General features: G+C 43.8%; 1 protein-coding gene across 28 annotated transcripts in view; it reads left to right on the top strand.

Annotated features, from left to right (window-relative positions):
- The window catches only part of FARS2 (phenylalanyl-tRNA synthetase 2, mitochondrial), a 617,893-nt gene that overhangs the window by 415,648 nt on the left and 175,981 nt on the right, over window positions 1-26,264 (top strand). For 26 of the 28 annotated variants that reach the window (XM_064597235.1, XM_064597236.1, XM_064597225.1 and 23 more), the window contains one exon: window positions 322-473. In XM_064597235.1, the coding sequence (XP_064453305.1) occupies window positions 322-473 (152 nt within the window). Of the gene's footprint in view, window positions 1-321; window positions 474-9,997; window positions 26,070-26,264 lie in introns of those variants that run through there. The other 2 variants (XM_064597227.1, XM_064597238.1) reach the window with 2 other exon arrangements.

The following is a 26,264-nucleotide window of genomic DNA, read 5'->3' as shown; positions in this document are numbered from 1 at the left end:
CTCTAGTATTCAGAGGAAAAAACTGAAATATGATATATTCAAATTGCTTTATACTAAATTGAACATTAATGGTTATATAAATATAATATATGGTAGTGTTACACATGAATGTAATAAGAATCTGTAACATTCGTAATGGAATTTGCTAATTTTGAATATTGGCTTATCTTTTAAGTTCATTTTGTTCCTGAAAATTCAAGTGCTGAAATAATGTTTTACCAGCATTTTCTAATTAGCCAAGTGTAACTTCCCATGAAAAATTTAAACATTCTCTCATCCAACTAACAAATCAATCTATGTTTTCTCCTCTTGTTTTGTTAGCCTTTTAGCAAATACCCTGCTGTGATAAATGACATCTCATTCTGGTTGCCCTCTGAGAATTATACAGAAAACGATTTCTATGACTTAGTACGAACAATTGGAGGAGACCTGGTGGAAAAAGTTGATCTGATAGACAAGTTTGAACATCCAAAGTAAGTAAAAAACTTTCTGATTTTATCCTTTTTTTGTCTCTATGTGACAAATGGCTTATGGAAATATATAATAAAATTTTGCTGAAACTCAATGCATATGAGACAGAATATCTCCAGAATTTATAGTGAATATATACTTAATCAGAAAAGACTTTTATATCAGTCCTTTCTGAAAATCTTTCTAAAATGCAAGTTTAATCTTTCCTGTCTTAGTAAATAGGTGAGACAGAATGTTTTAAAGATCTTAGAGTTTTTCAGTATTGTTTTTAGAAGTGATTTCTTACCATATCACATCCCAGGAACAGAGGACATGTGGCAGAAACAGGGGTTTGTGGAGAAAAAGCTGTTTTGTCAGTCTCTCAGTGAATATTTATTAAGCACTTGCCGCATGCCAAAAGCTGTATTAGGTTCTAGGATAAAGTTTAATAACCTTATCAGGATCCATCTCAGTGTTGGCCTGTCTTCCTGGTGTGTGTGTGTGTGTGTGTGTGTGTGTGTATGTGTGCGCTGTAGTCTTACACTAATCAGATTTGACTCTACTTTGGTTTTAGAAAAGTTTTCTTGAGTTATATCATTAAGGATTTGTTCTGATCCATTGTTCTGTTTCATTCTTCCGGAATTCCAGTTCTGCATGAGTAGGCTCTCCTTTATGTGACTTCTCTACCTATTACTTTCTCTCTAATGTTTTAAAACTCTTTATTTACACTTCATTTTGAATGCTTTTCTCATTGCTACCTTCTCTGTCCCTTACTGTTTTCTGCAGTCTCTTCTTCCTTGCTCACATTCCATTTCCATCTTCGATTACTTTGTTTTTCCCCCTTGTATGAGTTCTGCGAGCTCACATTTCAGTTCCTCCTGTTTTCTTGCCTTCTACTCTCTGAATTATTTGTTCTTTGTAGTTTTACTTCATAGAGGAATTGCTTCATTTGGTTTTAAAAAATCAATTGCAAGATATTTGCCCAACAATTTCTTACGATCCAGGGGCAACCTTTTTTTTCCTATGACTTCTTTGTTAAAAAGTTTTTCTTTCATCTTCCTTATTTTTTCCCCCAGTTTTTAAATTGATGTACCTGTGGTATGCATATGATTTGCCTTTTTGTTACTTGTATTTGAATGGTATTGGATTTTCTGAACCAGCTATGTGCACAAAGTTGAGGTGTGAGGGTGGGGGTTGACATGGCAGGTAGGGGCTAGGGTGATCATTCTGGCTAGTTGTTTTCACCACCCTAAGGCTTTTATCTTCTCCAGTGCCAAGAAATAAGTCTTTCTTTGAATATGGCTCATTCATCTCATTGATTCCTTGTATAGTTCTGCATCCCACCCCAAATCTTCTCTTCTTACAAACAAAAGATTCGCCTTTGTTTACTTCAGTTTCAATACTTATCGGTGATAAAGATTTTGAACTTCAGATTATAACCCTCAGCTCTGAGAAATACGTCTTTGCTAGTATTTTCTGAGAAATGCCACTGTTTCTGTTTCTTTCCTTCACATCTTCTCATTAGCTTCTACTTGCTTTGAGCTGCTTTTGGCAGCCTTTAAATTATTTTGGAGTTTGCAGATGATATCTGTGCCCTAACTTTACAGAAACAGTATATATGGAGCAGCCCGGGTTTTTGACATGATGGAATACCCATTCAGTCCAGGACTATTCTGTGAGAGAGAAATTTCCAGGAATTTCCATGTTGATAGTGAAATTCCAGTTACTTACTTTTGAAGAAGAGGGAAAGTGTAGGACTAAGACTGATTGTTCAATGTTAACTGAGATACCAAAAGGACATGACTTGTTATTTTTTCCCCATTGTTGTTTAATATGTAGACAACCCATGGGTATCAAGGATTCAGAATCTATTCCTAATTTTATACTTCTCAAGCTTTGCTTCCTGCCGTTGCCTTAGCCCTACCTCTACTCTCATATCATCAGTGTCAAAAGTTAGAGGAGTAGCCCTTTCTGGTTGGAGATGATCAGATCTTAAAGGTTAGAGGGAGATGTTGTTGCCTGGATGTGGGAGTAAGTGTGGTTTGGGGGCGGGGTAAATATCGTTTTTATCTGACTTGAAGGTGATCTGCAGTAGTGAGAGTAAATGCAGAATGGGCATGCTAATTGGAGAAATTCTGTGAGAATGAGGTAGTGTTGGGGTCCTTTGACCACGAACACACCAGGCAGGCAGATATTCCATTTAAAAAAAAAAATCACTGGACTATATAGGAATGCTCTATTGATGCAGATCTATACACACAACCACATACTAACTTATGAAAGTAGGATTTGTCCAGTTGCTTCCAGAGGAGACCGTACTTTTGCTTGGAAATTTGAAAACAACCAACCAACCAAAAAAATACTTTTTATCTGCACTGATCTTACCATCTTTTAAATAAATGTTAAACAGATATTTAAGGCCAATTATTCTGGAGCTATGCCAAATGATTAGTCTGCTCAGAGTGTGCACCTATCTTAATAAGGGACTTGGTGGTTGGAGTAAGGTTCCTGTGGCAGAGATTGCTAATTATCTCTCAATATCCAGTCCCTCATTTAAAATATAATGTAACTTTGATTTTTTATCTAAGCAGCACTATAACTAGGTGTATCTATGTGGCCAAGTCTAGCTAATGATTTATAAGTAGAAGTGTTTAGGTATTTCCAAAAGTTTCCCTGAAAAGTTAGGTCGAGGCTGTCCTTTTTCCTTCCTGCTACTTGGATGTGAACGTAATGGCTGGTACTCTGGCACCCATTTTGGACCATGGTGTGACCTTGGCAATGGAAGTCATGTCGAGTACAGCCTGGGTCTCTGGCACCGGAGTGTCAGTTCAGCCCTGGACTTTTATGTGAGAGACAAGTGTCTTGTTGAAGCCATTGTTTTTAGATCTTTGTTACTAGCAACCAAAGGTAAACTTTGCTATTATAGCCCTGAGGAAAAAGACAGACTTGCGGAAAAGGATACATTATTTAGTAATAGTAGCTCACTGAGTAAAGATCCTCAGGAAATACCTGTTGAGGGCCAGATAGTAAATAGTTTTGACTTTGTGGGCCATAGGGTCTCTGCAACATCTGTGCCCCCCTCTGCTATTGTAAAAGCAGTCATGGACAAAATGAAACCAAACAAACATGGCTGTGTTCCAGCAAAGCCTTAATTACAAAAACAGGTGAAGGGCTAGATTTGGCCCATAGTTTGCTGACTGCAAATGTACAGGAGGGAGCCACATATAATTTTTTATCTGACCCCCACTCACATATTCTAAAATCCTCCTCTCGGAGGTCTTTTTTCCTTGGGCACCCTGCACCCTCCCATTCTCCCCTCATTAAGAGTTCCTGACTTGGGTGGTGGCAAGTGAAGGGTCACCTGACCTTGTACTCATCAATGCATATCTGGAGCTCAGGACTTAACTTTATTTTCTAAACACGGAAATTAAATACTGCTAAGCAGTCCAAAGAGCTCTGACCCTTTCTTTGCCTACCATCAAGAACTGAGAAATGCTAGTGGCGAGTGAAAGACTCTCTGAAATAAACAAGTAGTTGAACAAATTGTGTGTTAATTTTTTTTTTTTTTTTAACAAATTAGGTGTCATTTTGTGAACAAGAGCAGATCCCAAGATGTTTCAGGGAGACATAAACTGCTGAATAAGAACCTAATTTCATAATGTTAGACAAATGGGCCCATTTTTTCTGGGTTATGGATAACAGTTTGTGCCCTGAAGGGTTACAGATAACAGCTGTTCAGGTTAGAAGAAGATGACTTTTTGTTCTAGTCCGTCATTCGGAACCTTCTCCCAGAGCATCTTTGCCACTTAATCTATAGGCCACTCACTGTGCAGAGGCATTCTTTTAGTTCCAAATTGCACGTAACAAAAAGTAGAGTAGTGATGACTTCTGAAGAGGAGATCTGCGGTCCCTGGGTGTGCTTTGATGCCTTTGCAGCATTTTACTATATGCAAGTGCGCGGAGTCATGAGAAGACTTAGGGAAATAACTTCTGCGTGTCAACATACAAACCTGGGTATCTGTTGTTTGACGCATTTATGAGTTCAGTGGTCATTTTAGTCTCTATGTCCGTGCACCTGAATGAATTATGGGGTACAGTGTTTATTTTCTCCTGTAGCACAACTACTTAAAACACTTCCTAGCCCCGGGTAGGAGAGAGAACAAAGAAGAGCAGAAAGAAACTTAACCATTGTCTTCGGCCATGAGCACCTCATGTGGGGATGCCACCAATTATTTGTGAGCTGTGGAAATGGACTGGAAAGTGGGCTCGGATGGGACAGATTTGGGTTGAGCCCAAGGTGGAGGTTTTTGGAAGTTAGAATTAGGGGATTTAAAAGACTTACTTGACTGGACTACAAGGAAGGGGTGGTGGGGAAAATGCGCCAGGTGTCTGCAGCAGGCTCTGCTTGGCCGTGTCCCCAAACCAGTGCTTCTCACAGGCCTCCCCCTTGTTCCTGGCACTGCTGCTTGTTTTGTGCATCCTGCTCAGACAGTTGTGGACACGGTTTCCTGGATCTGTGAACCCACATTCAGGGTCTAGTTGGGGCCAAGATGCTAGCGGTAAGCATCCTGAGCCATGGGCACCAAAGGCGAGTCCCAGCTCTGTTCAGCCCTCCTTAATCCATTTAATAGTTCTGTTCTTTATGTGACCACTTGCAGTTGGGACAAATTTGGTACAGGTCGGTATACCGGAGCACTTGTTCAGTATTTTTTAACAGCATGGTGAAGAGGGGCTTCACGAAGAGAGGCGCTTTCTCAGTGTGGCTGGCCCCCCTTCTCAGTGGGTATGAGTCACGGGCATTACCTGCTCCTAACCAGCCACAGCAAGGCGGTGGGAGCCCCTGTGGATGAGGCAGTTTGGATGACTTCTCCTTCCTTCTTCCCTTCCTCTCGTCTTTCCCTCCCTTCTCTCTCTCTTTTTTTTTGGGGGGGGAGGTATTTGATTTTGCTTTGGCAAATTGCATCCAATAAAAACATAAAAGTTTAAAAATCAAAAGGTAGAGATTCACCCATCATCTCAACACCCTAACACCACAGTTCTTCATATTGTTACATTTTCCCTGTTTTAACTTTTTTCATACTTATGCGTCAGATGACATTTGATCCTTGAATGATACATGCTTTGTATTATCAACCTTCTGGTCTAGAGTGGGGTTCTTCAGCCTCTGGACTACTGATATTTGGGGCCAGATAATTCTTTGTGGGGGCAGGGGGGAGGCTGTTCTGTGCACCATAAGATGTGAGCAGTACCTCTGACCACTCTCAGCCCCTCCCAGCACCTTATGATGACCAAAAATGCCTCCAGACATTGCCAAATGCCCCGTCAGGCAAAATTGCCCCCAGTCGAGAACCATTGGGATATCATTTAGTGGAGAATTTCTTATTTCTTCTGAAAAAATATTATTTCTTTTTTTTTTTATTCTTATGTTAATCCCCATACATTACATCATTAGTTTTAGATGAAGTGTTCCATGATTCATTGTTTGTGCATAACACCCAGAAAAAATATTATTTCTTAAAACCATGCTTTACTTTTCTGTTCTGACCAGCAGGGAGAAGGGACAGAAGGACCTCACAAGAGGGAGGTGTTCACTGGGGGTTCTTGTGGTTCCAAGAAACACACTTGACAAAACATGTGTAAAGCTGGCTTCAGAAAGAACAGGAGCTAGGGCAGGGTCTGAACTTTCTGTCTCCGTCGCTCTTTCTGGGGTTTGTCTACCAATTTCTGCTTCTCTGTTGCATTCTATTTCCTCACGCTCACTCTGGCTCTCCCCTGCTTTCCACCATATAGCTTGTGCTCTCTCTGTATCTTGCAGAGTTCAGAATACCCTGCCCAGCCCCCGAGTCTAAATGACCTTTAGGTGTCAGCGCTCAGCACCAGTTGCTACCACTTTGCCCAATTCTGACATTCTCGACAAAGGAATCTCGCTGGCCCGAGATTTTCTGGTCACTGACCAGCTGGAGGACAGGTTCTCCTCGAATCAGGTGCCTGCCCTCACTCTAATTAGCCACACGAGTCACATGGACAGACCTCTGACCTTGCTTTATACGTCGGTAGGTTTACTGTCTATACAGATCTTTCTTTGTTTTCTCATTAGCCTGAACTCAGTAGCTTCTGACTGAGGCACTGCCATTTTTAGACTTCCTTGAACTTCATGCAAAGAGGCACGTTGTAAGAACGTTAGCCAGTCGCTTCTCGAGTTCCTGTGTTATAGGAGACACGGGGTCCACTGGGACCACAAGGATATTAAGGCAAGATCCCAGTTTTTATGGGGCCAAATAACGAAGGAAAATTAACTAGCAATAAAAAGTAGAAGGTAATAGTAAGGTGGGTTAAGCCTCGTAAGTGGCCTACACAGTTTCTGATGCCCCGTAAACCTTCACTGTCTGAGGGGCAATGTCTAGGGCTATAGATTCAGAGCAGGGCAGCCATTGGTCTGAGGAGATTTCCCAGGACACAGGATAGCAAACTCTGCATATCTGTTTCCCTTCTGCTACCTTGTGAATGAGGTGTACACAGCTCTGATTCTAATTAATGTCACTAAGTGCCTTTGAGTAGAAACCTTCAGTTCCTGTAAAAAGAACTCTGGGTTGTTATGTTCTTTTGTTGCTGGGGCAGATTCACTCAGGGTAGCCACTTTAAGACAAATGGGATTTATTTAAGGAGATACCTGAATCAGAACAGGAAACTTGTTTGGAACCAAGACAGGTCTAAGGGCTAGAGATCTTTTGCAACTGGGTGCCCCTGGTTCTATCCCTCTGCTTGCACCTCTTAGCCAGGGACCACTCATAAAACAGCTCAGCCCACTTTCCAGAAAACGTAACCATAGTCTGAACATTTACAACCAGAAAGGTTCATGGGGCATTTTTTCAGAATAAGCCCCCAAGTACTGACCTCCTGCCCTCATCCCCCACCAGTCTGCTCCTCGCAGAGAGCTCTATGTAACTGCTCCTAATGTTGGCTCATTCATCTCTTGTGTTCCTTATTTGCATTTAAACTTTTCTAGACTATTCCACTTGATGGAAACTCCATAGGGCACTATGGCATAGTCTCTCACTGCCATCTTCCCACCATGTTTATATTAGTGGAAGAGGCTGGCTCCCTGTGTGACGCTTGGTGGATGGCTCACTGATCCTTCTTCATAGCTTAGAGGAGCTTTTGTTACCCGGCTGCATATTTCGGAGGCAGTGTAGGCCAGTGGAAAGAGCTCAGAATTCAGATTCAGAGGCCATCAGCGGAGTCTTGGCCCTTCACATCTTAGAAGTCTCATAAAGGGGCTCTCTGGCCTCAGTTCCTCATCTGCCAACCCAGGGCACTAACATCATCCCAAAATGGCAACTGCAAAAATTAGATGAGCCTATAGATGTGAAATGCTTTGAAAACTATTTTTTTTTAAATAGCTATCACAGTAAAAACCAGTAACTGTCACAATCAGCCCATCTTGCTTATTAAAGAATAACCTTAGCCCAGCCAGGAGTCTTGGATTTGGCAGCCAAATACATATGACTAGGAAGTTCTGGTCATCACGGGAAGCAGAGTGGGACTTCATATTCTGTGTTGGGAAAATGCCATGGCCGGTGGCAGGTGGAATGACATCTCTGGTTTACAAATCACTCCCTGCTCCTGGTTCTTGTTGACAGAGCCAAAGAAGGGCTGTTATCTGAACTTAAACCCTGGCCAGCAATGAAAAGCCAGCGACAGCTAATCTTGAGAGAGCTTGTCAGAAGTTGCGCCCCCTTGAAATTGACAGCATGCAGTACCAGGGAGCTGGCTCGGGGCAGCCAGGCCTGCTTTGGAACGCTCCTGGCTTCTTTCCCTTTCTTCGCTTTTATTGCAATGCTGGTGGCGTGAGTCTAAGAACTTTTATTGTTGTGGTTCAGACAGCCCAGAAAGCAATTCTAAGAACACTATTTTTAGCCTGGATATTTGTTTTTCCCTGCCTTCCTCCCTTTACCTCCTTCCCCAAAGCCTTCTTTTTAAAGCAGCTCACGAGAGGTGCATTTTCTTGCTGCCACGTAGCGGCTCTGTTTGCCACCAGCAGTAGACAAATTAAAACACAATTAGTTCAGTCCCCGAACACCTTGTTCTGCCTTGTCCCCCAGCACTTCACCGTTTGCTGAAGGATTCTTTGGGATTACCTTCAGCATTGACCTGGCAGGGCCCTGGGAGCAGCATCTCGGCACAGAGCAGAGAACGAGCAGAGAGACAGCTCGATGGCCGCCAGGCAAGGAGAGAGGCCAGGAGCTTAATGAGCTGGATCTTCAGTGATCTGCTGCGTGCGTGCACACCTTCGTGAAAATTAACCATGAAGCCACTCTTCCCTCTTTAACTTTCAATTAGCAGTTTTCGGGGAATTTGGAAATTATCTTCACTTGGCACCCCGTGCACCTTTTTGCAGCATGGAGATTGAATGCTCTCTTTCCAAGATGCAAGGCAGAAGTAACCCACGTCCCTTGATGTTTCCCTGTCCCTGTCCCACCCCCATTGATCAAATGAAAGCGAGTTAAAATGCACACCAAGGACAACATGTTAGGGGACTCTAAGTCACAGAATTGCTGGCAGAAATGTGATGGGGAGGGGCAGCCCCACCGCATCATTTTGGGCAATTATGAGTCATGCCCTAAACCATTTTGGATCTTTAATCTGTTATCCCAGGTCACAAGGTCACTTCTTTCAACTAGCTACCACCCAAATGCGATGCCCAGAGCTGCAATGGGAGCCTGCCTCCCACTCCCACCCGCACCGTCCATACTGGGTCAGTGACCTTGTCCTTCACACCCCACAGAGGCTTGGCCTTGAATGTACCGCGACCCTCACAGTTAATGATGTCTTAGTAACCAAGAGATTTTTTAATCCAAATACAACCTGACATTGTACAGCCTCAGAATCATACATAGGATAACCAAACACTTTTCCTGATGCTAGATCTTGGAGTTGAGTCTCTAAAGATAAGATTTGTAAGAAAGTTTCTGAGACCTATTTGAATTTCTGAGCAGCAGAGACATGCTCCCCAGACTTGCCGATCTCTCTGGCTCCAGCACCAGCCAGGCTGGGGCTACGATGCACAGTGCACGGGCTGGGGTGGGGCGCGGGGGGCGCATCCAAGTGTCTCTTGGGTTAGTTACTTTCCTTAGCTTGGTCATAACTGAGACTTAAGCTGTTGGTGTACAAAAGCAGGCAGGGACCTCTAGGGATGGGAGGTCAACTCCAGGGGAAGGGACCAGTGGTGTGTACACAGTTGGCCCAAATGGCACCCACGATCTAGGGCTCCACACAGTAGCGAGCCCAGTGGAAGCGGGTGGCAGAGCGACAAGCAGTCACAGAGAAGCTGGGCTTAGGGGCCGCAGTCTGCCTGGGAGCTCCGGTGCTTAGCTGCCGCCCCAGGGCTCCTAACTGTCCCCTCTGTAGAGGTGGGATCGGATCTGGAGCCCACACGTGGGGGTGGGGAGTAAGGGTGGTTAAGTTAGAAAATCCAGGCGACCAACAGGAACTTCGATTTGTGTTTTGTTTTTGCTTTTTGGTGGTTTGTTTTGTTTTGTTTTCACAGCCTATAGCTCCACTGGGCGATCTACTTATTCAAGTGTCGTTTGGAGCCGGAGAAGGTATGACTATGACCAGAATTTAATCAGGTGTCTGGTGAGGACAGAGCAAGGAAGAATGTTCCGTAAGATTTACATGAAGAAGAGGAGGACACCTCAAGGCAGTGTAGTGCCCGGCAGGGTGTCCCGTTCCAGCGGAGATGCTGTAGCATAGAGGGGGCTAGTTAGTCAGACGCTTAGGAAAGTCAGACGCTTAGGAAATGAATTGAGGAACTTATATTCGGATCTCCCCAGCATGTCACCACCACCTGCTCACGGAGACCTCAGCCTCCTGCACAGTTCCCCTCAAGTATTTCTGGAGGTCTCCAAGGATGTCCCACATTTGCTTACAAACAAACTTCCCCTGAACATGCCGGGACTCAGGGGGCCCCCAGTTTCCTCCTGGATATTGCTAGCCCTGCTGCTGCCCCAGCTGGCACACACCCATGAGACTCTGGGGGGGTCTTCACGGTGTCCTGTGCTCTATCAGATTTGGGCAGAGCTGTGCCTTCCCTTGCTGGTGTCACACCTGTCACCGGGGACTCAAGCAGCTCTGCTCTGAGCCCCATCTCCTTTCCTACCTTGCAGAGCCCCTCCCCCAGGCTTTCCCCTCCAGGCAAACCCCTGCAAAGAAGGCCTCGGGGATTCCAGCGCACAACTGACTCCGTCTCAGTTCAGACCAGAATCTTTCAGACCTCGGAAATGAGGACAAAATCAACAACTCCTCTTTTGTTAACAGAACTATTTTGCAAGATGTCTTATTTAATATTTCTCAGAGGAGAAAGAATACCCCACAGAAGTTTTTAGATTCTGTGTTTGACAGATCCGGCCACTTTTCTTAGCCTCTACTTCCTCCTGAAAGAAAGTGATGATAGTAAGATGAGAAAAGAGGAAACCAGCAGTGAAAATGAAGCAGGTGAAATATTTGTACAAGAGATGACAGCTGTGGTCTACACACTTACTCAGAATTTTACTGGAATAATCTTATCTTATCCCAGCATTTGTTAAATATGGTAATTTCTCCTAGCTGGTTGTCTGTCCAGCAACACACATGGTATCAGTGATGGTGAGATAAGCATTTCTAACACGTTCTGTTTTGGCAATTGCCACGTTGCATTGTATTTATACACTTTCCACCATTGCACTGTGAGTTACTGCCAGGCACTGGGTCTTTAACTTTCTGCTCTATTTGAGGTATAAAACATAGCAACTATTCAATAAATATATGATGAATGAATGATAAAAAGAAAGAAAACCCAGCAACAACATACTGACATCATGTTTTCTCCAAATATAACCGACATCCCATTCTCTGTAGGCCAGAAAGAGACCCCATTTGGTAACATTTTCCAGATGGGTGACCAGAACCCTTTACTCTCAGTCATGCTGGTTTCTGACTGAGGAGAAACAGAGTGGGGGGTGAGGAATTGGAACAGGAATTGGATTATAGCAAGTTAGATTCTGAGTAAACTGCTGGTTTAAAAATAGCGTTTTTGAGATTAGTGTTCACATAGAGAAAAGGAAGAAAGGAAAAAGGAAAAAAAAGTACCTTTGAAGAAGATTGGTTGTATCGTTTATAAAATATATTTTAATACTCTGAACTCCCCAGATCAGAAAAGTGTTGGAAGTATGCAAATTATTCCATGATTACCTAAGAAACCCTTTCCTGATTGGAAGAGGGGAAATCACAGGGTTGAATGGAAATTCAAGGAGTCAAATTATAACATGCTTGTTGTGTATGTTTGTTTGCCACAGATGAGGAACAAGGGAAAATTTTGAAGGAAGGTAACTATGAAAGGAAGAAAAAAGCTATCTGTGCAGGGAGGGCAGAGAAGCCTTAGCTCTCTTGAATGTGGGCTTTCCAAACCACTACGTACCTAAGCCATCCCACTGAGAGTCATAGGAATAGTGGATCCCTGACATGGCTGCCAACATCCTTTTCTAGAAGCAGCTTCTTCCCCCATGTGCTGGGTTCATAGGACAGTGTCCACACTGGTCCAGTGGGTCTCTGTTCTAGGGCCTAAGTGATTGCTGCGGGGGTGGGCACCTCATAAAGCTGGGCCAATAGGCCTTCTCTCCCCATAATGTTTGGATGAAAGACCCAAGAGAGCTTAAGCTGTGAGTGACATACTTAGGAGCCATCTCTGGCCACATTTCCCATGTGGGGAGAATGTGGTGAGCAGAGAGGGAGAAGGAAGCAGCAGAAGAGAGATGTGACATGGAGAGGAGAACTGGTGTGGTTTGAGTCCTCGGTTCCATTGTGTTCTGGGACCCAGCTGCTCACCACCCTTCCCACAGTTGAGTTGTCCAGTCCTTGCTCAGATTCCCTAAGCAAGTGTAACTCCCCTGTTGTTTAAGTTGGTTTCACATGGGTTTCCATTATTTGAGATCAAATGAGTTCTAAGACATGTAATTACAGACTTCTGGCATTGGAAGAGGGCAGGAAGGAAGAGGGTGACAGGCCAAAGTCATTAGCTTCCTTTCCAGAGAACTCTGGAGCACCACAGAGTTGAGGCTGCAGTGGGCCCTTGAGCTCCAGATGTTTTTCTTCAGTATGCTTTTGAATAGTTCTTTTCCTTTTAGCTAGAATAGCTAAAACTTAATGTATCTCAAGTTGTGACTCCTTCATTCTAGTGAACATGTTTGTGAACACTTACTATGGGTGAGGCACTATGCTATCTGTGATACTTAGGGTCAGGAGATATAAAAATGACTTTTTAAATGAGCTCTTGTCCTCAAGGAGCTCACAGTCTGATAGGAGGTCAGTGCACATAATTTAATGCAATTTAATATGAAAAGTGTCTTAGATGACAGATGGCACCACCACGATTTCAAAGAAGAGTAGCACCTCTCTTTGCTGTAAATGATCCAGAAATGTTTACAGATCATGGTTCAGCTGACAAATTAGACTTAGCTATGGAATGGGCCAAGAAATTCCAGGCAGAGTAGACAGTATGCACAAAGACAGGAAGAGAGAGATGAAAATAATTTAGTGTGCCCAGCATACAGGAAACATGGCGGAGTGGGGGGAAATGAAACTGGAGAGTTTGGGAAGGGCCAGATCTTAAAGGCCCTTCATTTCCTTATACTCATGTGGACTTTTCTGGTAGAACATGTAGGGAGTCATTGAGCTAATTCAGATGTTTTCAAATTTGTAAGTGATTATCTGTCTTGAGACTATGTTGGCCCTGGGTAAAGCTGGGGGTAGGGAAAGATGGAGAAGTGCATCTGAATAGCTTATCTGAATGGAGGAGATAAGTCTGAGCTGAGACAGTGGCCAGGGCCTTGTGGGAAAAGCTGACTGATGGAAAGGATATTTAGGCGTTAAAATCCACAGGAAAGGTGGAGCCATTTGAGGGAGCGAGCATGGAGATGAAGGAACTAAATGTAACTTCCGAGTCCTGAATGGTGTGACTGAGAGCTGACCTTGAGGTAGGGGTTAAGTAAAGGGAGCAGGGCTTTGGTGGAGGTTATGTGGTTACTTGTGGTCTTCCTGAGTTTTAGGTAGCCTGCCTGGAAATTCCGGCCTAAGAGCTCATGAGAGAGAGGCCAGGATTAGAGTATACAGTTGGCAGTTGGAGCTCCAGTCAGGACTGAGATGCCTAGGTTGTGTCTGGCACAGGAGAAGGGGAAGATGAAGAAAGAATGAACTCCAGGGAAGGCCTAAAGGGATGGAAGAGGGAACGAGTGAGTGAAGGAATTAAGAAGGGTGACCCAGGAGGTCCAGGTAGAGGAACAGAGGCTGGGGGATGAAAGCATGGAAGGTCTGTCTTGCAGGAGCGAGATTAGAGAGTGCAATCAGGTGACCTGCCAAGACCACATGGATTTGGCCAATACAAAGCCTTCAGTAGTAGGTTCAAGGATGGGAAATACTTTGGTGAATCATATTCTCCTTTCCCCCCTGTGGTGCCTTCACAAATATTTATTCCACAAATGTTAGTAATTACAGAATATTTGATTTAATGGTTATATACAGAGGGTTGATGTGTTAGGGAGCAAACAAAATGTCCTAACTCTGGCACCTAGACCTGGTCTTCATGGCTATGTGTTTGGTGATTTTCCTTTGGAATAATGTTGTGGGGAAGTTTCACTTTTCAGTCACTTACCTGTTTGTATGTTCCCTTCCCCTATAGCTCATTTAAAGGGTGGATAGGGCAGGTGAAGCATCTCCGTGAGCCCTCTCTGAGAAGCAGGAATTATACAGGAATGACACTTAGAGATTAGTCCCCAGCGCTGGGGTGGCCCACTTAAGACAAGCCTCATTAAATGCACTTCATAGGGGATAGCCAGTGTATTTAACTTAAGAAAGGACATGGCATGCCAATTAAGACCTGAAAATATGCATGGAATTTGGAATTTGAACAATACTTTGATCAGCACTTCTTAAAATGAAGACTCCTTAAAAGGTTGCTTATACTTCCCTTTGGTCCTGCTGGGTGGAGCCACCTGCTCCAAAGGATGAAGCCACCCCTGGGGGACAGAAGTGCAACACAATACAGAGTACACACAACTCCTGAAATTAGACTTGACCTCCACTCATCCTCTCAAGGCATAAAAGGAGCCTCCCCAAAATGAGAGGAAGAAAGCTGGGAAAAAAAGGTGTGAGGCACATATCGCAAGGAAAACAGAGAGGAGTTGATTTTGATTATATTTAGAATGCTATTTTTTTTTTTAACCTAGATTGAATCAAGGAATACCTGTACATTGAACTTCTTTGTTTCAGGATTCCTACTGCCAGAAAGTCTCTTTAAATATGAATCCCAAATAATGTGATATCACATCTGATATAGGAATATATCTGGCAATATTAAACAGATCAAATTCTTGGGAAGACTAGTCTGCATTGAAGCTATTCTTAGCATAGTTAAAGTAAAGGAGATCCATACAGATATTCAAGATGGAAAAATCCTAATAGTTAATAGAAAACCAAAACTCAAGGTCCCTGCAACCTTCAGAGCAGAGCTACTTCAAGTTCTTCTCAGAAAACAAATGTGTCTTAGAGATTTTAGCCAGGGGCCCCTCCACATCTTCATGTCCTTTTCTGGGGCATCCTCCCCTCTTTCCTTCCTTCTTTAAATCATCTAATGTCTCATGTCCTGCCTGTCCTGTCCCTCAGACAGCTTTGCTCAGCCAATGACTGGACCAGGTAGAGATTGAAATTGGAGCCTATAACATATGACCAGATTTATACATCATATTTACATCATTTAATTACTTCAAATAATACTTTTGCTTAGGTTTCCTCCTTAGGGTACTGTCTAGCTCATGCTGTAATAAGAAAATGGCAAGGCAGTTACGGTAGTCCTAACTGCAAATTTGTGTAAAATTACATTCAGTTGATCTGACATACTTTCAAGCAACTGTGAAAAATAGCTATTATGATCTGTTGGTATGCTGCCTTGAGTGGCTAATAATTTTAGTTAGATGGTGGTTTTAGTTCCTTATCATCAGTAAATATGGAAAATAAAGTTAGAAAAAAACAGTAGCAGTAATTTCAAAACTTTATATTTGTATATCAGTTGGGCCTTTGCATTATGTTTTTAAGACCAGTTTCCCACCCCACCCCCCAAGAAAAATAAAGAAATTCTGTTAAAATATCCACTGGGTGTATTCTGTGGAAAATAGATCCATACAATCCGTAGCAGATGTGAGGAGATCTCCTCTATTGCACTTTACCCCTGAACCCAAAGTCTCAGATTCAAGGATGTCTAACAAATCTGTTTTAAATTAGTGTCCATGTAGATGGTGTCCCCATGGAAGGGCTACTCTAAACTTATTTTTCTGTTGGCTTTTTTTTTTTTAATGAGGTGAAATTCACATGACAAAATTAGCCATGTTCGAGTAAGCAATTCAGTGGCATTTAGCGCATTCACAGTATAGTGTGTCTATTTGGTTATCTAGATCCAAGACATTTTCATCACCCCAAAGAAACCCCACACCCATTATAGGGCTACTTCCCATTCCCCCCACTCCTTCCATCCCCCAGCCACTGGCCACCACCAGTCTGCATTCTGTCTATGTCATTCTGTCTACATCTACATCATACAGTGTATGATCCTTTGTGTCTGTCTGGCTTCTTTCACTTAGCATGTTTTTGAGGTTCATCTACCTTTCAGCATGTAGCAATACTTCATTCCTTTTTATGGCTGAATAATTTTCCATTCTACATATAAACTACAATTTGTTTATCCATTCCTCCCTCAGTGGACATTTGGGTTGTTTCCATATTTTGGTTACTGTGAATAATGCTTGTATGAAGATGTGTGCAGAAGTATTTATTTGAGTCCCTGTTCTCCATTCTTTTGGGAATAGACCTAGGAGTACAGTTGCTGAGTCATTTGGTAATTCTGTTTAACTTTTTGAGGAACTGCCAGACTGTTTTCTATGGTGGCTAAATCACTTTACATTCCTACCAGCCATGTACACGGGTTTCAATTTGCATCCTCTCCAACACTTGTTTCTCTCTCCCTCCCTCCCTTCATCCATCCATCCGTCCATCCATCCATCCATCCATCCATCCATCCTTCTATCCATCCTTCCTTCCTCCCTCCCTCCCTCCCTTCATCCATCCATCCTTCCATCCATCCATCCATCCATCCATCCTTCCATCCATCTCCCTCTCTCCCTTCCTCCCTCCCTCCCTTCATCCATCCATCCATCCATCCATCCTTCCATCCATCCTTCCTTCCTCCCTCTCTCCCTCCCTCCCTTCATCCATCCATTCTTCCATCCATCCATCCATTTGGTTTCAATTTATACTTCCTTAAAGACTGAATGATCTTTTCATATGCTTGTTGGCCATCTGTAGATGTTAGAAGAAATGTCTATTCAAATCCTTTGCCATCTTTTTAATTGGGTTGTTTCTCCCTTTTTTTGGAGTTGTAAGAGTTCTTCATGTGTTCTGGATACTGGACACTTATTACGCCAAACTTTTTATTGCCTCTTAACCTCTTGAAAGTTAAAAATTATTTCCTTCTTTCTCCTTCCTTCTTTCCTTTCTTCCTCCTCCTTCCTTCTTTTCATTCTTACATACTGAAAATACTAAATTTGGGTATTAGATATAATGGCTTTTTAAGAAAAGAAAGGTATAAGGAAGATAATTTAAATTCCTTGTAATTCAACAACCCACAGATAAGCACTGTTTTCATTTTTATACCCTTTTTCCATCCCTTTTTTTAAATATGTAGGATAAGCATGCATACATATATATTCAGAAAATTCTGATTTTGTTGTGTACTATTAATTTTTTAATGCTTTTTTTTAATGTGGAGAAGGTATATTTATTTACATATAATTATCAGAGCACTTTGTTGTTTTAATGCCAAATGAAATAGAATCTTTCCATGAATTTGTTAATCATTTTGAATACCTCGCTAAGTGTTCAAGTGCTTTGTCCACTTTTTTCTGTTGGGGTTTTATAAACAATAAAACATCTCAGATCAACTTGGTATAAGCTATTTATATACCCAGAATACTAGTCCATTTTCTCTCTTGGTTGTTATGAGGCTTTTTTCAGATTGTTATCTGCCTTTTATTATTCTGTGTGGTGTTTGGGACATAGTGATATTTTACCTTCTTTCATATTGTCATGTCTAACATTTTTTTCATTGATTCCTTCAATTGTTTTTCCATGTAAAAAGTCCTTGTCTGTCCTATAAAGGATTATATAAATATTTGCTTACTTTTTCTCTTAAGTTGTTTTTTATTTAAATTGTATTCCTGGCTCCGTCTGGAGCTTACCATGGCATTGTGAGATGAGAAGGTCACACTTTCATTTTCCTAAACAGCTAACCATCTTTCCCGATACCATTTATAAGATTAGTAATTTGCTTTGAATGAATCTGTTACCAAAGTCATGAAACCAATTGTTTTACTCATTTTTTTAAAAGACACTTAAGGGGCGCCTGGGTGGCTTAGTCGTTAAGCATCTGCCTTCAGCTCAGGTCATGATCCCGGAGTCCTGGGATCGAGTCCCACATCGGGCTCCCTGCTCGGCGGGAAGCCTGCTCTCCTTCTCCCACTCCCCCTGCTTGTGTTCCCTCTCTCACTGTGTCTCTCTCTGTCAAATAAAATCTTTAAAAAAATAAATAAAGGACACTTAAACACTGACTTGTATATGAACTGCGTCACCTGTGCCTCGGTTTACATGTATTCCTAGTCTCACTAAACGAGTAGCCACAGTCGCATGTCAGACCAGAGTAGCCACGTGGCAACCCTTTGTCCCGGGCAAATGCTCAAATGACAGATTGATGAGGTTCCTGAGATTGGGCCGTGGTTTCTGGGGTTCAGTTGACCTGCAGTGTCTACACAGTGTAGTGGTTGCCACATTCTGTCTTATTCCATCTTATGTCCGGAAGGAATAGAATGTCATTGCTCAGGGCCAGGAAGCCTTCGTGGGGGAGTGGCTATAACATGGGCTTTGGAGGTTACCCTGAGTGTAGCTCCTTTCTTTGTCACTTGTTGGCCTGTGGGACTTTGAGCAACTTGCTTTATCTTTCTAAACCTCAGTTTCTTTATCTTTAAAATGGGTCTAACATTAGGAACTACTTTAAAAGGTTATTTTGCAGTGCCTGGTGCATAAGTATACAGTAAGTGTTGTCGATGGTGGTGATAATATCCTAGTGGTGAATTTCTTCTGGGAGAAACTAATGGTAATTAAATGCAAGCATTAAATACACTCTAAGAACAGCAAAGCATCTCAATTAAAAAAAATTGTGCTTTGTATTTACTGTAGTTAAGCTCATACTCAAAATAAGCATCCAGTTGCTCAACGAAAATTTATTCCAAACAATAAAGTTGCTTTCTGAAGGTCTTAATAGTTCTGGATACGAAGAGGGAACAAGAAGGTTGAAGATATGACAAGGGAAGAAAAGCATGAGGGGGTTAAGATGTAGCATATGGGGGGGCAGGGTAAGCGCTGTAGAACATGGGTAGCACATCGTCTCTGGGAGAAAAGTGCAAGAGAGGAAATGAGCAGGATGCCCGCTGGTCGGAAATGACAGAACTGGGCTCTGCAGCCAGCACATCTGTTCGCAGGTGGGATTTGATGAGACAGACTTCCATTCTGGACAGGCCCTGCGTCTTGGGGTCTCAGGGTTTTAATTCAGTCCTGAAGTCTACACCACAGAGTCTAAATACCAGAGGGATCCTGCACAAGGCAGACGGCACTTTGTATTCTGATTTGGAATTCAGCGAGAGTTCAGTCGATGATGTAAGTGAATACCAACTAGTTACTGTCAGTACTCATGAAACGAGGGATATCAGTCATTTTTAGGAGATAAATCACCATTTTGCCATCATCTGTTGGTGTTTCTAAATGTATTTCATGGTGAAATAATTTCCAAAGCACACCAACTACCAGACACCAATTTTTAAATAGAGTAGCTATATTAACTTATGAAAAGCAGTTGCATTTCTTTTTGAGTTTTAAAGACATGTGATAGGTTTGTCTGGGTGTTTTGTTTGTTTGTTTGTTTGATTGATTGTTTTAATCTGCATTTCTGTTTGGAGATTTCTAATGAGCATTCCAAAATTCAAAATCTCTGGGGTGCCTGGGTGGCTCAGACAGCTAAGCGTCTAACTCTTGGTTTCAGCTCAGGTCATGATCTCAAGGTTGTGAGATTGAACCCCGTGTCAGGGTCGTGAGATTGAGCCTCGCCTTGGGCTCTGCACTGGGCATGGAACCTACTTAAAAATTAAAAAACAAAAACAAAACAAAGTTGCAGACATTAGTACACTTCTCCCAAAATACTTCAGTGTGCATATCATTAACTATATTACATGAATATGTGTACTTCACATGCTATGTATACTTTAGCATGCCACTTCTCCCAAAATACTTCAGTGTGCATATCATTAACTATATTACATGAATATGTGTACTTCACATGCTATGTATACTTTAGCATGCCTATCATTAACTACAAAGAAATGTAAATATCTAAACTATACCATTCTGGGGCACTGGGGTGGCTCAGTCAGTTGAGCATCCAACTCTTTATCAGGTCATGATCTCAGGGTCATGAGATCAAGCCCCGTGTCTCACTGTGCACTGGGTGTGGAGCCTGCTTGGGATTCTCTCTCCCTTTGCCTCTCTCCCCCGGCCACCCGCTCTCTCAAAAAAAAAAAAGAAAAAAAAATAATTTTAAAAATAATATAAATAAATAAATAGATGTAAAAATGTCTGAACCTCTCCTCTCTCCCAATCCAGAGCAGTGGGCCCTGGCAGCCATGTTGTGCAGGGGGGCTTCCTCTCTACACCACCCTATCCCTAGCCCCCAGTCTCAGCTGATGAGACCCAGACAAATGCTTGACCCACAACGAGAATTTACTATTGGGGATGACAGGGATTCAGTCATTCCTTTGACAAAAGTATCTTCCACATTGTCTGTTTGCCTTGAGAAGCAGAGAGGCACAGAATGGCAGTCTACAGAGAAGAGAGCCAAGTAGATATACAGACGAAGTGGAGACAGGAGGCCAAGATGGAATCCAGAAGGCAATCAGGTCCCTTATTCCTGTGCTTTCAAGGGGCCCGAAGGCCTGCCTCTCCCTGGCCGGCTGGCTCCTGAAACGAATTCCCCTTCCCTGTGGAGCCAGCAGGACTCAAGGAGTAGATTTCCTTTACTTGCCCCCAGAGTCCAACAGAGGTACCCGGGAAGTCCAGCGGTATCCTGTTTCTGTCGCGAGAGGCTCTTTGTTAGCCTAAGCGCCTGAGTACTTTGCTCACACTTAGGAACTTTGCTGCCTTAGTGTCTACTTCAATCCGTGAGTTGCACTTTCTGACCCACTGCATTGGCACATGCAGCTCCATGTCAGAGAGCCCAGGGAGTGGGCAGAGAGTGCCTCCCAAATCAAGAAGAGCCACGCCAGGCACCAGATGGCAAGGAGAATTTCATAGAACATATCGATAAGAAGCGAAGCCTCTTTATTAATGCTTTCCGTAAACACTCTCAGTTAAAGGGAGCTCCAGTCGAGTGTATAGGGAGACAAATAGACACGCACAGCCATCCATCCCGGCACACAGTGGCACCAGACACTCCCAAGAGTGTGGCAAACTCACAGAGGAAGGAGAAGAATTCAGAGCAGAAGGAGGAACATCGGATGGCCGGGTTGGACTAAGCCGTTCCTGGTGAGGAGGACTAGGGCCTCAGAGTCCCCATGCTCGATATATCCCATCCGCTCACTCGTATCTGACGGTGTCTGAAAACACACTTTGGTTGAGGGCGGTGTCCCGTGGCTCCAGCCCAGCGCTAAGTCTCTACTCGCCTGACCTCATCACACCTTCCCCGCCCACCTTGAGACGGGCAGTGTTGCGGGCTCCCTTTCAGACTCAGACACCAGGCAGCGGAGGTAAAGCATCTCATCCAACAAGACACAGCCTCTAAGGGGCAGAGCCAGCGTTCGACCCCAGCAGTCTGAGCCCAGGACATGTTCCTACCAAACCACCATATTGCTTCCAGCATATGGCTTTAAGTTGCTTGCCAGCCTCTTTGGTGTCTTTCTGGAGACCCAACGTGAAGGCTTCCACATTACTTTGTAGGACTGCCCTAATAAATACCACAGACTGGGTGGCTTAAATAACAGAAGTTTATTCCCTCACAGCTCTGGAGGCTAGAAGTTCGAGATCAAGGTGTCAGCAGGGTTGACTCCTTCTGTGGCCTCACCTTGGCTTGTAGATGCCACTTTCTCCCTGTGTCCTCACAGGGTCTTCCTGCTGTGTGTCTGGGTCCTAATCTCCTCTTATAAGGGCACCAGTCAGATTGGGGCCCACCCCATGACCTCATTTTACCTTAATTACCTCCATAAAGACCCCATCTCCAAATAAGGTCATATTCTGAGGTACTGGGAGTTAGGACTTCAACATGCGAATCTTGGGAGATAAATTCAGCACAACAGCTCCTTATAGGAATTTTATGGCTAGCTCTTGATTTCAGTCCCAGTCTGATATCTAAGGTGGGCAGTGAAAACAAGGAGCGCCCTTTTGGAGCGGTGACTTCTGCCTGGGGAGATGGTACTGTGTGGTCACTCTCCAATGCCCTATTCGAACACAGGACTGGAAGAGAATCATATGCTTTGCTTTTTGGGGTTACAGTGAAAAGAGCTAGTTCAGGGACTGAGGCTTGCTGCAAGAGTATAGCACTGGTAAGGGAGACGTAACACCAATGCAGTCTTCCCAGAGCAGGCCTCCCTGAGAACCGACCTCTCTCAGGATAGAGTACCTTACTAGCTGACTCCCAGGAAGCTTGTTACATGCCTCTGTTATGTGTTCTCTGCACAGGGCTAGACCATGATGGTGCCTAGGTACCGAATGGTGCCTCCTTCACTGGCTCCTCGTGATTCTCTTTCTCTTGTGGCATGTCCAGCTTTCTTAGGAGAGAGGATCTGGTTGGTCCGTAGAGTCCTTGCCATGATGGCGGGGGCGGGGGGGGGGGCGGTGATGGCCTAGAGCTCAAGCCACTCGTTGCTGCATGGCCAACCCCCATCCTTGGTCCAGTCTTCAGAGGCCTGCAGGTGGGGCACGTAGCCCCAGCACAGAGACTTAACAGGGGCAGCAAGGGCAATAGGCACTCGAGGCCTCCCACTGCGGCACACATAACTGGCAGGCAGCTCATACACCAACCCCACAGCAAGATAAAATCCGCTTCTTTTTTTTTTTTTTAAAGATTTTATTTATTTGACAGAGAGAGACACAGCGAGAGAGAGGAACACAAGCAGGGGGAGTGGGAGAGGGAGAAGCAGGCTCCCGGCCGAGCAGGGAGCCTGATGCGGGGCTCGATCCAGGACCCTGGAATCATGACCTGAGCCGAAGGCAGATGCTTAACGACTGAGCCACCCAGGCGCCCCGATACAATCCGCTTCTTAAGAGCATGTGCAATTAGGGCGATTGACGTAGGAGAAAGAGACCTGCATTCTAAGGCCAGCTTCTTTGTTTCGACAGGTCACTTAGCCTCTTTGAGCGACTGGTTTCTTCATCTAAAAAACTGATGTAATAACCCTACCTTAAAAGCAGCATTCTAAGTCTAAAATGAGATGAAGTTCTTAAAAGTACATCCAAATATTTTAAAGCAAGGTGATTGAATTTTTAATTCTAACATGTGCTTCTCCAGCCTTCTCTCTGACTGCTGATGTATGCCCAGTGCCTGTTACTGTACCTTTGTACTGCCCATCCTGTCGTGGGGCTTATTTCACCAGAAGCCATATTGGTCTCAGTGATTATTTGAAATTTGCACATGAAATGTATAATGTTTATTCCCTGCACTTAAAGAACTTCTGAAGGTTTGTGCTCATCGGGGAATCATGTCAACATATTCAGAATATTTGGGGGAATTTTCAGGAATGAGAAGTAGCTGCTCCTTGCTTAAGGAAGGTTCCCACTTGAGCAGGCCATTTGCATAAGTAGCCTGTGGGGAACCCTGGTGCCTGGAAAAGGCCACATTTTGTGAACTGGGGGGTCAGACCCCTCTTCCTCTCTTTGATCAGCGTTTGGCTCTTTCTTTGCAAATGCCGGTAAGGGCTCTGGAGGTGGAGGGTCTTAGGAAGCTACATGGTGTCCTTGGAGCATTTCACTGACTGGCAGGTAAGGGCCTCGTCAGAACCAGTGACTCCCCGTCAGAGATGTGGCCTCTACCCCTCCATGGGGGTGTCTGCTGCCCATTTGCTGCTTCAGGTCCTGGGCGGCTGGCTAGAACACGGGGTTCTTTGAAGGGTCACCTGCTTTCCTCCCCTTGCTTCAGAGCTAGTGCCCATGGGTCCCATACTTCCCCAAGGTAAACTGTCTCTTTAATCAACCCTCAACTCAAGTGTGGGTTTCTGAATCATTTTTTTTTTAATCATGCTCCATTTTGCTAATAATCTGCTTCACCCTAGGACTCTAAAGGTGTGTCCTTAAATAATGTTTAACTTTTTTGTGAGGGTGTGTCTTTGAGGTCTCTTTGTCCTGTAACCCTCTATGGGTACTTTTCTTTCTCTTTTTAAGATTTTTATTTATTTATTTGAGAGAGAGAGCGAGAGAAAGAGAGAGAGAATGAGCAGGGTGAGGAGCAGAGGAAGAAGCAGACTCCCCGCTGAGCAAGGAGCCCCATGCAGGACTCGATCCTGGGACTCTGGGATCATGACCGAGGCTTAACCGACAGAGCCACCCAGGCGCCCTGTGGGTACTTTTCTCAGGGTGTGTGTGTATGTGTGCATTAATGTGCTGTCGTGCACCAGTTCTGTACGCGGGACTATATTATGTACTGAAACAGTGGGAGGACTGAGGGTCGGAGAGTCTGATTCACTGGCCTGAGCTCGCACAGCTATTCCACAGTCATGGCAGGTCTTAAAGGGGACACAGAGGCTCAGACTCTGCTTCCTGTGCAGAACAGCCAAATGAAATCTGGGAGTGGACCATCCCTCCTACTTGGAGTACCAGAGTTTTACCTTTCCAGGTCAGTGTTGCAGACTTGAGGCCTGACCTGCTCACATAACGAACAGCAGAGGTTTCGTGTCGAGGTTGCTAACGGCCCAGGTTTTATGACACAGCCCCCGCTGACCTGCTCCCAGTGCAGGCTGGAGACAGGCCAGCTTCTCTTCCTGTGGGGAGGAGTGCTAGGATGGGACTGAACAGCTGTTTTGGAAGATTGTCCGTATTTTCAAAACACCATTCATTTCCCTTGGGGCTTTTCTTACAGTGGTGTGTCATCACCGAATCACAGAGCGGGGAGGCACACCAACTGGTTCTGTTCAGCAGGCACCTCGTCCGCTGAACTGTCCATTGTATTTTATGTGTCAACAGTTCTAAGGACAGCACACTCCCAGGCTGCATTCCCTGGATGCCAAGTGCAGGTAATGAAACTCAGGATTAATTTTAGCCTGGGGAACTCATTCAGAAGATACTTGCTTATCCAAAATGGTGATCCGTGAGTGACTATGCGTACCAAGCGTGGGTTACCAGGTATCAAAGAGTTCGAGTCCAGAGGCCACCAGGCAACCTTAACAATACAACTCAAGGACTCCCTTCCGTAGGAAACCTCTCACAACACCCCCATCCTCCAGGGAGAGCTGTTCATATTGGTGGCCACTCTACCTACATGTATGTCCATCGAAAAGCCACTAACATTTTATTGTACTCCATGTTTTCATGTGTCTCCCACTAGACTGTGAACTGGAGGGTAGGAATTTTGTCTTACTGATCAATTTTCCTCAGTACTTACCATAATGATTGGACAATTAGTAAATAGTCACTGAATGAATAAAATCTTCTTAGCCATGGGCTTGCAGACTTAGATCCCCACTTATCCACAGGGGGAATGTTCCAGGACCCTCAGGGGATGCCTGAAACCGTGGATAGTACTGAACCCCATATGTACTCTGTTTTTCCTATATGTACACATCTGTGATAAAGCTTAATTTAGAAATGAGGCACAAAATGAGATTAACAACAATAATCAAGTAGAATAATTACAATATGCTGTAATAAAAGTTATGTCTTTGTCTCTCAAAACCCCTTACTGTACTGCACTCACCCTTCTTGTGATGTGGCATGACGGAACACTTACACGACGAAATGAAGTGCAGTGAGTGACATGGGCGCTATGATGTAGTGTTAGGCTTCTGTTGACCTGCCGAGGATACATCAGGAGGACCGTCTGCGTCCAACTGCAGTTGACCAGGGGTAACTGAAACCATAGAGAGCAAAACTGCAGACAAGGCGTGGGGACGACCATATGCTAATATACAGATGTGTCTACGTATGTGGACATGTGTATGTGTGTATGGACTATAACACGTCCCTACAGATATGTGTCTACGCATATATAATACATATTTTAGACACCGGTAGCTTCTCATTTTCAGGGGACAAGTTCATTACTGCGGAGAACTATAAACGCAGAACAGTAGAGGCTTAAGCATGAGCTATGCTCATCCAGGACAATCCATCTATACCGCTCTTCGGAATACTCTAAATCCCAGATGTGTCTTTTTTTTTAAGTCACTTGACCATTGTTTAAGCTTTCTGATTGTTTGGATTAAGGGCTAATGATGGTTTACTCCGAGATAAAACTTACTCTGAAAAAAATAAAGCTCTTAATTTTAAAACCTTCTGGAATATCTCAAGTTATTCTTTCCCCTTTTGAAACAGTAATTGAGAGTTGATATTCTGGCGTATCCTGTCTCTGCCCTGCGTGTAGAATCTAACCCAGCACCTCAGGAAGAAGAATGGAAGAGGATTTTTTTAAATGTTAAAAAATAAAAATA

This window comes from Mirounga angustirostris, unplaced genomic scaffold (assembly GCF_029215605.1).
Source record: "Mirounga angustirostris isolate CCGP_5_RB_7025 unplaced genomic scaffold, mMirAng1.0.hap1 SCAF_8, whole genome shotgun sequence".
In the NCBI taxonomy this organism is placed as follows: Eukaryota; Metazoa; Chordata; class Mammalia; order Carnivora; family Phocidae; genus Mirounga; species Mirounga angustirostris.
Note: the sequence above shows the minus strand (reverse complement) of the source record. Positions and strands in the feature narration are given on the sequence as shown.